The sequence below is a fragment of the Haematobia irritans genome, chromosome 1 (assembly GCF_050003625.1).
Source record: "Haematobia irritans isolate KBUSLIRL chromosome 1, ASM5000362v1, whole genome shotgun sequence".
NCBI classification, from domain to species: domain Eukaryota; kingdom Metazoa; phylum Arthropoda; class Insecta; order Diptera; family Muscidae; genus Haematobia; species Haematobia irritans.
Window position 1 is genome coordinate 44,794,761 of NC_134397.1, and position 15,294 is coordinate 44,810,054.

Consider the following 15,294-nt stretch of genomic DNA (forward strand, 5'->3'; position numbering starts at 1 on the left):
TATGTCATACAAATCTTTATTGCAAATTTGAATTAATATTGAAGCCATTAATATTCAACCAAATTTTGAAATAAAAGTTTCAAAGTCAAGTTTGTAAAAACAGGTTTCTGGTTCCAACATTTCATTCACTCTTCATTTCTATAAACTAATCTAAGCATCAATCTTCTTTTAAGAATAAGAAGCCATAAATATGACAGTAATTAAGAGCTCAATAGTTCTTGGTCCATTAGATTCATAAGAATTTTCAAATCTGTCTAACAGCCGATTGACCTTTTTGTTTGTTGACTGTACGATATGTTTGCATTCATAAATAATCATTAATCAATTAAAAATTGTGGGGGATTTTTACAAACCGCAAATATATCGATTAGTTTTAATGAAGTCGTGTGTTGTTTTGTTTCCTCTATTGTTTTTAAACTTAGTTTGAAATTACAAAATGGCCAAGCATATTATAACGGCAATGCCACCCAGATTCATTGTGATATAAAGGGTGATTTGTTAAGAGCTTGATAACTTTTTTTAAAAAAAAAACGCATAAAATTTGCAAAATCTCATCGGTTCTTTATTTGAAACGTTAGATTGGTCCATGACATTTACTTTTTGAAGATAATTTCATTTAAATGTTGACCGCGGCTGCGTCTTAGGTGGTCCATTCGGAAAGTCCAATTTTGGGCAACTTTTTCGAGCATTTCGGCCGGAATAGCCCGAATTTCTTCGGAAATGTTGTCTTCCAAAGCTGGAATAGTTGCTGGCTTATTTCTGTAGACTTTAGACTTGACGTAGCCCCACAAAAAATAGTCTAAAGGCGTCAAATCGCATGATCTTGGTGGCCAACTTACCGGTCCATTTCATGAGATGAATTGTTCTCCGAAGTTTTCCCTCAAAATGGCCATAGAATCGCGAGCTGTGTGGCATGTAGCGCCATCTTGTTGAAACCACATGTCAACCAAGTTCAGTTCTTCCATTTTTGGCAACAAAAAGTTTGTTAGCATCGAACGATAGCGATCGCCATTCACCGTAACGTTGCGTCCAACAGCATCTTTGAAAAAATACGGTCCAATGATTCCACCAGCGTACAAACCACACCAAACAGTGCATTTTTCGGGATGCATGGGCAGTTCTTGAACGGCTTCTGGTTGCTCTTCACTCCAAATGCGGCAATTTTGCTTATTTACGTAGCCATTCAACCAGAAATGAGCCTCATCGCTGAACAAAATTTGTCGATAAAAAAGCGGATTTTCTGCCAACTTTTCTAGGGCCCATTCACTGAAAATTCGACGTTGTGGCTCGTTAGTAAGTCTATTCATGATGAAATGTCAAAGCATACTGAGCATCTTTCTCTTTGACACCATGTCTGAAATCCCACGTGATCTGTCAAATACTAATGCATGAAAATCCTAACCTCAAAAGAATCACCCTTTATATGCCGTTTCATAGGCTTGTCAGCTTCACGTGATTTTGATTTTATTCCATTGTTATGGTGGTGACCTTTTGGAATTTTTTATTGATACCTGATTTGTTATACTAAAATCTTGGGACATATATTTGATTTGAATTTAAATAAATTAAATTAAATAGTTCAATTTTACAATCTTTGATATTGTTTGATTTCAGAATAGATTTTCTCACACACCAAAAAAAAAGATTCAATCACGAAATTAATTGTTCCAATTAATTTTTTAATTGAAATGTCTTCAATCACAGAAATGATAGTATCAATTAAAAAATTAATTGGCAGTCAATTAAAAAAGTAATTGATACTATTAATTTTTGTGATTGTTTTTTGTTTCAATTAAAAAATTTGTTGAATCAATTAAATTTTTAATTGAATATTTTTTAAAACTCAATTAAGATTTTAATTGGAAAAAATTTCGTGAAATTTTTTTTCTGTGCACGATAGGAGAAATTTCTGGTTAAGTAGTTAACTATATATTTTTGCACTTTTATTTTGAAGTTTTAGGGTAAAACCAAACATAGAACCCCCCTTTTTATACGGTAACGACTTTATTCGAAACTTACCTCAATTTCAGGTATACCCTTTAACAGATACGGTTTCAGATGTTCCAAAGAACTCATGAAACACTTGAAAAGTTCAGGATCATCGCGATGGCAGGGTTTGATGTATTCCGCTAAAAATAAAAAAATATTTTTTAAGTATATTGGAATTGCATATAGTTTTAAATCCCATTTCCTTCCTTTGAACAATAGTAGAATGGCCAGATAGCTAGACCGACAACTACACTCAAAAAAAAGTGAACCCTGTATTTCACTAAAGCCAATTTAACTCTATTTTATTTCGTGGAAACATTATGTTTTGAGAAAGTTTTCTTGACTTTAATCATTTTTTGCGTACATTAGTAAAAAAATAACTAAGAAAGGGGGGAAAATATACACAATTGAAACATTAAAATCTCCCCCCACCAAACAGTTACGAATTCCTTAAAATTTGTAAATTTTACCAATAATGCGCCCATCTTGAACTTCGTAAAGCACTAAACCCATTTTTGAAATTTTGAACTCCAATTTTTCCTTCACATTACGAAATTTTCTTTTATAAGTGAAAAAAACTATTATAATTTCTTTCTCTAATAAATTTTCTTGAATTTGTCTAAATATATTTACTATTTTTTGTGACATCTCCGTTTGTAAAAGTAAAAATTTTAGTTAAAAATTTCTCAAATTAATCTAATTTATATAACATTAATCAAAATGTTCTATTTTTTAAGTGTAGAGTCTGAACAAATCAATCCAAATAAGTAAGACATAATTAAATTAGCAAAATTCAATAAACATAACTTAAAGTAAAGTGAATAATATTTAATTTGCACCAAATTTATACAAAGATTTTAATTCATTAAGTATATAAATAAATTAAATTTAAATCAAATCATTAAATAACAAGTGTATACAGCCGTAAGTTCGGCCAGGCCGAATCTTATGTACCCTCCACCATGGAATGCGTAGAATCTTCTACTACAGACTGTCATCCACAATCGAATTACTTGGGTTGCGGTACCACTTGCCGATGGCAAGGTATCTTAAAACTTCTTAACAGCTTCTTCTAAATTGTAAGTTAGTCCATTCGGGTATAACATATATTAAACAAACAAAAAATGCCGATTAAATATGTATATAAATTGTTTGACAAAATTTTCAATAGAAATAACATTTTGACAAAATTTTCTATAGAAATAAAATTTTGACAAAATTTTCTATAGAAATAAAATTTTGACAAAATTTTCTATAAAAATAAAATTTTGACAAAATTTTATATAGAAATAAAATTTTGACAAAATTTTCTATAAAAATAAAACTTTGTCAAAATTTTCTATAGAAATAAAATTTTGACAAAATTTTCTATAGAAATAAAATTTTGACAAAAATTTTTTTATAGAAATAAAATTTTGACAAAATTTTCTATAGAAATAAAATTTTGACAAAAATTTTTTTATAGAAATAAAAATTTGAAAAAAATTTCTATAGAAATAAAATTTTGACAAAATTTTCTATAGAAATAAAATTTTGACAAAATTTTCTATAGAAATACAATTTTGACAAAATTTTCTATAGAAATACACGTATAAATAAAATTTTGACAAAATTTTCTATAGAAATAAATTTTTAATAAAATTTTCTATAGAAATAAAATTTGGATAAAATTTTCTATAGAAATAAAAGTTTGACAAAGTGTTCTATAGAAATAAAATTTTGAAAAAATTTTCTATAGAAATACAATTTTGACAAAATTTTCGATAGAAATACAATTTTGACAAAATTTTCTATAGAAATAAAATGTTGGTAGATTATTTTTGGCGATATGGACGAACAAATTTTTGTCGAATGGGATGAATTTTGCTCCTCCAAGAGGTTCCGGGGGTCAAATTTGGGGATCGGATATGGACCGATATGGACCAATTATTGCATGATTGTTAGAGACCATATATTAACACCACAAACGAAATTTCAACCGGATCGGGTGAATTTTGCTCCTCCAAATCTGGTCAAATTTGGGGATCGGTTTATATATATTATTATGGACCGATATGGACAAATTCTTGCATAGTTATTATATACCATATACTAACACGACGTACCAAATTCAACTGGATCGGATGAAGTTTGCTCCTCCAAGAGGCTCCGGAGGACAAATCGCGGGATCGGTTTATATGGGGGCTATATATAATTATAGACCGATATGGTCCAATTTTTGCATGATTGTTAGATACCATATATTAACACCACGTACCAAATTTCAACCGGATCGGATGAAATTCGCTCCTCTAAGAGGCTCCGCAAGTCAAATCGAGAGGTCGGTTTATATGGGGGCTATATATAATTATGGAACGATATGGACCAAATTTTGCATGGTTGTTAGAGACCATATACTAACACCACGTACCAAATTTAAACTTCTCTAAGAGGCTCCGCAAGTAAAATCGGGGGGTCGGTTTATATGGGGGCTATACGTAAAAGTGGTCCAATATGGCCCATTTGCAATACAATCCGACCTACATCAATAACAACTACTTATGCCAAGTTTCAAGTCGATAGCTTGTTTCGTTAGGAAGTTACCGTGATTTCAACTGACGGACCAACGGACGGACAGACAGACGGACATGCCTAGATCGGCTCAGAATTTCACCTCGACCAAGAATATATATACTTTATGCAATATTTCGATGTGTTGTACCCTCCACCATCCTATGGTGGAGGGTACAAAAAGCAAATTGACTTAAATAAAAAATGTGTGAATTAACAGAAATTTGTACATTTAAGATGCAATGCTACTAAATTAAAAGTCGTTAACAACACCCGGCCGAGACTAACCGGAACCTGATTACTAGCAATTGACCAAAATGATCGTCAAATTTTTTCCAGAAGCATTTTCGAAATATCTGGATACTGATTTGGAAGAAAAATACTTCTATCGTTGCAATATATATGCAGTATGAGGTGAACGTTTCACGTTCACCAATGTGGTATCACAATGGACTGAATAGTTTAAGTGAGCCTGATACATCGGGCTGCCACCTACACACAAAAAAATTTCACGAAAAATTTTCCAATTAAAATTTTAATTGAGTTTTAAAAAATATTCAATTAAAAATTTAATTGATTCAACAAATTTTTTAATTGAAACAAAAATCAATCACAAAAATAATACTATCAATTCATTTTTTAATTGGATCAATTAACTTTTTAATTGACCTTCAATTAATTTTTTAATTGATACTATCATTTCTGTGATTGAAGACATTTCAATTAAAAATTAATTGGATCAATTAATTTCGTGATTGAATCAGAAAAAAAATTTGTGTGTAACCTAACGTTTCACTTTGGCGATGAATTCTTTTTTTTTTTTTTTTGATTTGTGTCAAATATTTGCCTAATGCGACCGTACCGTAAGATTTACTTCTTCTATATACCGGCACATTCCCATTTCAAATCAAAATAAAATATCTTTCTCTGATTTCAAATATACAGTACTCGTATATACAAATATGCATACTGAAATACAAATAAAATATTTAATTATATGAAAAAAAGTTATCCACCTTCATAAACAAATAGCAAAAGCCCTCAAGTTGTAAATAATTCGAACCATTTAGTTTAATAAATAGCTATGCGGAAGTATCTTAACTCGACACATTTGGTCCAAAACAAATGTTTTTGCCTAAGGCAAATACTCATCTATAGAAAATACATAGAGATCGTCGTCATCAGCATGATTATCGCTTTAAACTCAATGGAATAAGACGAGACAGTGGCCAGACGACATCACACCAAATGCATAATTAATATACTCAAACAAAATTTCATTATTTATTTTTCTTTTTTATGGGTATTTGCTATCTTTTCGTACGTTTATTGTTTAATGCCTAACTATTATCATTAAATAGCCATAGGCAAAATATGGAAACAAAATAACTATGAAGTTCAATGATAATATCTAACCAAAGTCATGGCCAAGAGAGATGCGGACATAAAAACAAAAAATTCTAAAATTTTCAAAATAAAAAGAAATATAAACAATGATTTTAGAAGGCTGACATTGCATGACTTGTACATTTTAATGATATAAGTTAAGAGAAACAGACGATAAATACCAGTAGCACCAGACCAAATGATTTAAATTTCAATGAGCATACATAAAAACGGAAATGAAATTCTCTCCCCTTGTTATTCATAATCAATTATGCGCATGATCGTGAGAATGTATCCTCGAAGAGAGTTAACTACATAATCAGTGGCACGAGCACGCATTAATAATGCAATATTTTCAAGTTGTAGAATGATACAAGGTTTAGAATGAGTGAATTATTTAAATTAAAATCAGTTATATATTTATTTCAATTAAAACTAATTTATTATATTAATATTTCCTTAATAAACTTTCTCAAGATCAATTTAAGATATTCTAATTGGTGCGCAATGCACAGTTCGGGATATACTCACACTGAAAAAAAGCATGCCCGGTTACAAAGATTTTGTCTTTACTTTAAAAATTTTGGTATTGATTCCGAGCCAAAGAAGCGGAGAATACAAGTAAGGATACTTTTCAGATACAATTCTCTTTTAAATTTGGTTTTTGTGTACTTGCTTCTAGGAAGCAAATATTAATTTTTCGCTTTTTCAGCTTTTTTTCTTCATATGCTATCAAAGTCCTTTAAAAACGAGTTAACGACTTTATTTTCCAAATTAAGACTCCACTTCTAGTAGAAATTATGCTATGTTTCAAGTAAAAAACGTCTTTAAAATAAAGTGTTGAAAAACATGCCCTATATTTGAACGACTTTTTGCTTTGTAGTCAAGATGCAAAAAGACAACAAATTTAAAGGCAATTTCATTAAATTTAAAGAATTTTTCTGAATTAATGAAGTCAAGTTGACCTTAGCTCAAACATTTTTTCTTTCATGTTATGATACCCATTTTTAAGTGAAATCACTTAATTATAAGGACAATACGACTTCATTGAAAATTTTATCGACTTTTGGACAAGGAAAAAAACTTTATAATAGAGAAGTGCGGCTTCTATGCTAAGCAAAATTTGCATTCGTATTTTAAAAACATGAAATCTTTGACCTCACGACAATATTTTTTTCAGTGCATCAGATAATACTGAAACTATATTTATTAAAAATAGAGATACTCTCGGACTCTAAAACAATTTTCACTTGAACTTCTCATTAAAATTATGGCAAAAGAAAAATGTTGCGATTTGTTGCAAAAGAAAAATTTTGCGATTTGCGAACATCGGAATAGGCCCTGAAAAACACTTTTTTTGTCAAAATTCGTTTTTATTATTAAACATAGTTCCCTTCAAGAGCGATACAACGATTATAACGACCTTACAATTTTTTGATACCATTTTGGTAGTACTCCTTCGGTTTTGCCTCAAAGTAGGCCTCAGTTTCGACGATCACCTCTTCATTGCAACCAAATTTTTTCCCTGCGAGCATCCTTTTGAGGTCTGAGAACAAGAAAAAGTCTCTGGAGGCTATATCTGGAGAAGACGGTGGGTGGGGAAGCAATTCGAAGCCCAATTCATGAATTTTTGCCATCGTTCTCAATGACTTGTGGCAAGGTGCGTTGTCTTGGTGGAACAACACTTTTTTTTCTTCATATGGGGCCGTTTTGCCGCGATTTCGACCTTCAAACGCTCCAATAACGCCATATAATAGTCACTGTTGATGGTTTTTCCCTTCTCAAGATAATCGATAAAAATTATTCCATGCGCATCCCAAAAAAACAGAGGCCATTACTTTGCCAGCGGACTTTTGAGTCTTTCCACGCTTCGGAGACGGTTCACCGGTCACCGTCCATTCAGCCGACTGTCGATTAGACTCAGGAGTGTAGTGATGGAGCCATGTTTCATCCATTGTCACATATCGACGGAAAAACTCGGGTGTATTACGAGTTAACAGCTGCAAACACGGCTCAGAATCATCAAAACGTTGTTGTTTTTGGTCAAATTTGAGCTCGCGCGGCACCCATTTTGCACAGAGCTTCCGCATATCGAAATATTGATGAATGATATGACCAACACGTTCCTTTGATATCTTTAAGGCATCTGCTATCTCGATCAACTTCATTTTACGGTCATTCAAAATCATTTTGTGGATTTTTTGATGTTTTCGTCGGTAACCACCTCTTTCGGGCGTCCACTGCGTTCACCGTCCTCCGTGCTCATTTCACCACGCTTGAATTTTGCATGTCAATCAATTATGGTTGATTTCCCTGGGGCAGAGTCCGGAAATTAATTATCAAGCCAAGTTTTTGCTTCCACCCTATTTTTTCCCTTCAGAAAACAGTATTTTATCAAAACACGAAATTCCTTTTTTTTCATTTTTTCACAATAACAAAAGTTGTTTCACAAAAGACGCTCTATCTCACAAACTAATTGACTTACAGACGTCAAATTGTGACACAAATCATTTGAAGGTTGGTACTATATAAAAATAATATACATTTAATACTAGCGACGCCATCTATGTGTCAGACCGGGGACTTATCAGGCAACCTGTTACAACATCATTGCTTGGACGAAATGACCAACGGCGAGTTAAAACCTTTGTTAAGGATGTAATTAATTTGTACTCTGAAGTAGAAGTATGATCATTAAAAATATATAAAATTAAAAGTTTTAACAATTTCCCTTAGTTCAAGAAAAATTTGCGTGTTAGTCGAGATTCCAATAATAGTTGTTAATAATAGTCAAAATATTTCCGCCAAATTTCTTTGTTTTGATTTTATATCAGTGTTGCACCTTTTTTGTTCGTTTTCACACGCAAACGGTGTTGTCATTGCAATGGGTTTCGGCCACACTGTGGTAACACCATAAAATGTTGTGCCATTTGTATGCAACACTTTTTTTCCCAAACGAAATCACCATAAGTGAGCCTGAAATTTACTACAGATAAAATGCCATTAAAAGAAGTCTAAGGATCCAAATTGAAAGGTTAATTGTAGCCTTGTATTTGAAATTGGAGAAATATAAAAGGCACTTGCAAATAAATTTGACTTTAGAACTGTAAGGCCCGATGATATGAACCTAGCCACTTTTCATTCTATGCCTTAATCGCTATTTTCAATTATTTAGTTGAAATTCTTTAAACACAAAAAACTTTTAAGAATCAGATTTTCCATTATTTAAATACCTATTTTTTTATAAATATACATAGTAAATACAATTAGACCTTAATTATAACTTCTCCATTAGTTGAAGTTCAATAACCGCAAAGCTTACCATTGTATTAACTTCATTGTTTGAAAAATAAACAAAACCAAGACACCATTTGAATCTCAGATTAAAATATGAAAATAATTTTTATGACATAGACCAATTCTCTTGGTTTACTACAAACACAAGGAACAAACAAGATTTCGCGTCTAACATTAGAAAGTGCTAAATAGAGATTTTAAAAACAATACCATTAAACTGAACTAAAACTATGATCATCCGGATGACAAAATGAGGTTAATGAACTATATTATATAATTAAATTTGCTTTCATTGGGTGTGAATTGCATATTTTATTAAAACATATCATATGTTTAATGTTAAATAATTTAATGTCTCAAATAGTGGCACATACAAATTAAAGTTTTATTGATGTTTGTTTTTATGATGGTTTCAAGTGATTAGGGAAGCGAAGCTGAAAATATTTTGGAAGTCTATACAGCAAAATGCAATTTTAATAAAGCGACTTATTTGATTATGTTCCTCATTTTATTTCCTAAGATCAATATAGGCCTAACACCAAAAACTTGTTGATGTAACGAAAAAACAAGTATATACGGCCGTAAGTTCGGCCAGGCCGAATCTTATGTACCCTCCACCATGGATTGCATAGAAACTTGTACTAAAGACTGTCATCCACAATCGCATTACTTGGGTTGCGGTAACACTTCCCGATGGCAAGGTATCTTAAAACTTCTAATAGCGTATTCTCAATTGTAAGTTAGTCCATACGGGGTATATATTAAACAAAAAAGGAAGATTAAATACATAAATAATTCAGTTTGTCAAAATTTTCTATAGAAATAAAATGTTGAAAAAATTTTTTATAGAAATAAAATTTTGACAAAAATTTTCAATAGAAATAAAACTTTGACAAAATTTTCTATAGAAATAAAATCCAATGAAGGACTGGGGAATTCTTCCCACTTAAATATGAGCTAAATTATTAGTTTTTGTACCAAAAAGAATAGCAACAACCGAATTCAAATTACACCCAACACCGTGCCACCGTGGTGCATTGGTTAGCATGCCCGCCTTACATACGCAATGTCGTGGGTTTGATTCCTGCTTCGACCAAACACCAAAAAGTTTTTCAGCGGTGGATTATCCCACCTCAGTAATGCTGGTGACATTTCTGAGGGTTTCAAAGCTTCTCTAAGTGGTTTCAGTGCAATGTGGAACGCCGTTCGGACTCGGCTATAAAAAGGAGGTCCCTTGGCATTGAGCTTAACATGGAATCGGGCAGTACTCAGTGATAAGAGAGAAGTTCACCAATGTGGTATCACAATGGACTGAATAGTCTAAGTGAGCCTGATACATCGGGCTGCCACCTAACCTAACCTACACCCAACAACAACAATGCAGCAATTTTAAATTAAAGGGTGATACGGTCAAAATTTGGTCAATATAAACTTGACGTATTTCTTTCAATTTTGCATTTAAAAAACCTGAACACCCCTCATTTTGAAGGTGTGTGTGTGTAGAATGTTGCTCCTATTTTGATATTGGAATTCACTCTTCAGTTGTCAAAATGCCGTCCAAGCAAGAAGAGCAGCGCATCAAAATTTTGCTCGCGCATCGCGAAAATCCGAGCTACACGCACGCAAAGCTGGCAAAATCGCTAAAAGTTGCCAAATCAACCGTTACAAATGTAATTAAAGTGTTTGGGGAACGTTTGTCGACAGCCAGGAAGTCTGGATCGGGAGAAATCAAAAACCGGAAGCCGCTGAGACGACAAAGAGAGTTGCCGGTAGTTTCAAGCGAAACCCTAACCTCTCTCTCCGAGATGCCGCAAATAAGCTGGGTGTATCGTCTATAAACGTGCATCGAGCCAAAAAACTAGCCGGACTATCGACTTACAAGAAGGTAGTGACTCCAAATCGCGATGATAAACAAAATACGACGGCCAAAGCGCGATCCTGGAGGCTGTACACGACGATGCTGACGAAGTTTGACTGCGTGGTAATGGACGACGAAACCTACGTCGAAACCGACTACAAGCAGCTTCCGGGACAGGAGTTTTATACGACAAAAGGAAGGGGAAAGGTAGCAGATATTTTCAAGCACATAAAACTGTCAACGTTCGCAAAGAAATATCTGGTTTGGCAAGCCATCTGTACCTGTGGCTTGAAGAGCAGCATTTTCATAGCTTCCGGGACTGTCAACCAAGAAATTTACGTGAAAGAGTGTTTGGATAAACGTCTGCTGCCTTTCGGTTGTTCCGTACTGTTTTGGCCGGACTTGGCATCTTGCCATTACGGTAAAAAGGCCATGGAGTGGTACGCCGCCAACAACGTGCAGGTGGTTCCCAAGGACAAGAACCCTCCCAACACGCCAGAGCTCCGCCCAATTGAGAAATACTGGGCTATTGTCAAGCGGAACCTAAAGAAGACCAAAAAACTGCTAAGAACGAGCAGCAGTTCAAGGCAAATTGGCTTTCTGCGGCGAAGAAGGTGGACAAGGTGGCTGTACAAAATCTGATGGCAGGTGTCAAGCGTGAGGCCCGGCAATTCGGATTTGGAAAAGCAAAAGCCTAACTGAATATTTTTCCTGAATTTTATACTAATTGAACTTGAAAAAGAAATTTAATTTGATTTTTTAAATAAACGATTTCACCGATTTACACGCGTTTTCCCTTGACCAAATTTTGACCGTATCACCCTTTAAGCCAAACGAAGTTTCAACAACCCACAAAACGGCGAAGAAAGTAACTACAGGGATTGATGGCAACAACAACAACAATGATGTGAAGTCTGATTAAGATATTCCACTTCCACAAAAGTTGAAGGTACCACCAGTAATCACAAGTTTTGTTGGGTATAGTAATAAAATGTATGTTGACAAAATTTTCTATAGTAATAAAATTTTGACAAAATTTTCTATAGAAATAAGATTTTGGTCGATTTTTTTTGGGGATCGGCTATATATAACTATAGACCGATATGGACCAATTTTGGCATGGGTGTTAGCGGCCAATTACTACCAAATTTCACCACGTACCAAATTTCAACCGGGTCGGATGAATTTTGCTCCTCCAATAGCTCCGGAGGTCATATCCGGGGATCAGTTTAAATGGGGGTTATATATAATTAAGACCGGTGTGGACCAATATTTGCATGGTTGTTAGATACCATATACTAACACCATGTACAAAATTTCAACCGGATCTGGTGAATTTCACTCTTTCAAGGGGCTCCGGAGGTCAAATCTGGGGATCGGTTTATATGGGGGCTATATATAATTATGAACCGATGTGACCCAATTTTTGCATGGTTGTTAGATACCATATACTAACACCAAGTACCAAATTTCAGCCGGATCGGATGAAATTTGCTTCTCTTAGAGGCTCCGCAAGCCAAATCTGGGGATCGGTTTATATGGGGGCTATATATAATTATGGACCGATGTGACCCAATGTTTGCATGGTTGTGAAATACCATATACTAACACCATGTACCAAATTTCAACCGGGTCGGATGAATTTTGGTCCTCCAAGAGGCTCCGCAAGCCAAATCTGAGCGTCGGTTTATATGGGGGCTATACGTAAAAGTGGTTCGATATGGCCATTTTCAAAACCATCCGACCTACATCAATAAAAACTACATGTGCCAAGTTTCAAGTCGATAGCTTGTTTCGTTCGGAAGTTAGCGTGATTTCAACAGAGGGACGGACGGACATGTTTAGATCGACCCAGAATTTCACCACGACCTAGAATATATATACTTTATGGGATCTTAGAGCAATATTTCGATGTGTTACAAACGCAATGACAAAGTTAATATACCCCCATCCTATGGTGGAGGGTACACCGAAAAAAAGTGAACTGTTTTGTAGGAAGAATAAACTACCACACACGAAAATCGAACTAAATTTTACTCCACATTTTGAGATTTCCACAAAGCGTTGTTAAAACCAGGAAATTTTAATGCCTTGTTGTACTTTTTAACTGCAGTTCACGAAATTACATCATCTCATAGAAGAAAAAATTAACTAAAAGTAAAGAATAACCATACAGTAGTTCATTTTTACTATTTTTGGTAATCGTACGAAAATTTTCATTTGTTTTAGTTAATATTGAACTTATGTGTACGGCCATTGAACTTTATACTCACGTTTAGTTCATAAAATTTTTGAGACATACTTAAAAAAGTAAGATTTCATTAAGCTGTGGAAAATTTCGATAAAAATAATAAAATTTAACTACAAGCAAATAAATTTTTTCCAATAAAAATAAGTTAAATTTAGCGCTAGTTTATCTTCGGAAATGTTTTTCTGTGTATAAAAACACTAACACTTTTCATGAAGCTCCAGCACTATAGACATGCCTACCATCCTGGCGATATATTCATAGGCCAGTTGTATTTACTTTTTCCTTGTTTTAACATCGCATTGTGGAAATTTAAAAAAAAAGTGGAGTAGAATTTAGTTCAATTTTCGCACGAGGTAGTTCATAAATTTTTTCCCATAAAACAATTTATTTTTTTCTGTGTGCGTTATATATTTATGTTATTGGCAGTTCATTATATTGTTTACAGGCCACCAATGGATTTATGTCTACCAGCCCGAGATAATTTGTTATATTCGTTAAGCTTAAAATATTCGTGGTAAATATTGAGCAACAGTGAATGAATGCTAAAATTTAAAAAACTTCCACAAATGACTAATATTTGGCAAACACTACGTTTCATCTACCCTGTATATCTAAATAAAGCTTCAATCACGGAAATAATAATGATTAAGAAACCCTAATTGATACATTTTATTTTTGTGATTGATTTTTATTTAAATAAAAGTAGTTGAATAAATAAACATTTTAATTTAACCCTTATATTATGTTTGGGGTCATCTGATGATGATATGGTATTTTTCATCAGCGCATTTCTTAATGTTGGAATATAATTAAAAGTTCTTACTACTCAGCAAGAATTCACTACATGTCAACAAATTATGCGTTGAGTAGTAAGAACTTTTATTTATATTCCAACAGTAAGAAATGCGCGGATGAAAAATGCGACGTGGGTCATCAAATGACCCCAACATAATATAAGGGTTAATATATATTTTTAGAATCACTTAAGACTTTAATTGAAGAAATTTTAACAACATTTTTTTCTATGTGTTTGCATTACGAGTAGATACAATATTGAGTGGTAATTGTATTTAATTAAGCCCACTTTTTGAACATGAATTTTTATATTTTTAAAAATATAAATTAATAACATTGCAATGTTTTCCTTTAAATTTCTTCCTAAATATTAGGAAACTTACGAATTTCTCCAACTTGTTGGGCAAGTATGACTTGGAAGACAGCTAAACTCACTAAAATTTTCCACATTGTATTTTTTGTTAAAGAATTTACTTTTGTTTCCAAAACAGTATGTGTTATTAATACATAAATATCACAGATTTATATCCTTTGTAGAAAGGCCTTCAAAGATAATTTTTTGTAAAATTCTTGCTTTTTTTATCGATTTATTGCTTCATTGGCAAATTTTTGTTTTAATTTTTTTTCACAGATTTTTGGTTTTGCAACACAACCGTTCACAACGAGATGAGATTGAGATCTGTCCTCACCTTTCAACACCATCGAACATTTAAAACTTCAAAAAAAAAATCACCAACCCGTATTAGCCTCTACTGCCAGCAGAAACACCAACAATATAAACACTAACTAAGACCTTTCGTTGAAAAGCTTGATTTTACATTTTGCGGTAACAATAAAGCCTCACAGCGAGCTTTATTAGTGGATCATCTGTTTGTCGTTGGGTCCAGCAACAAAACAGTATCCAAACCAAAAGCGCCAGTAAAAAATGCGAATCGCGAATCACAGTACATTTGTTTAATGACAAAAAAATACATAAACAAAATAAACGACTAAAACACAAAGTCATCATTTTTAAGGAGATTTGAGAATTATGTAAGGTGACTTTGAATTCTAATTAATTACTTTGTCAAAAATAAAAAATTCTGTTCTATTTTACTATTGCTTTCATAATACTCAAAAGAAATATTGTGAAACCATAATTGAAGTTTTTATGATATTGTTAGAATAG

The 15,294-nt window shown here is 33.1% G+C and overlaps 1 protein-coding gene across 1 annotated transcript in view; it reads right to left on the bottom strand.

Moving 5' to 3' along the window:
* Jhbp1 (Juvenile hormone binding protein 1) overlaps nucleotides 1–14,815 on the bottom strand; it is a 29,406-nt gene extending 14,591 nt beyond the window's left edge. Inside the window, exons 1-2 of the mRNA XM_075290162.1 lie at nucleotides 14,510–14,815; nucleotides 2,020–2,129 (exon numbers count right to left, since the gene is read on the bottom strand). Of these exons, the coding sequence (XP_075146277.1) occupies nucleotides 2,020–2,129; nucleotides 14,510–14,576 (177 nt within the window). The 5' untranslated portion in view covers nucleotides 14,577–14,815. The remainder of the gene's footprint in view (nucleotides 1–2,019; nucleotides 2,130–14,509) is intronic.
* Nucleotides 14,816–15,294: the final 479 nt, after the last annotated feature.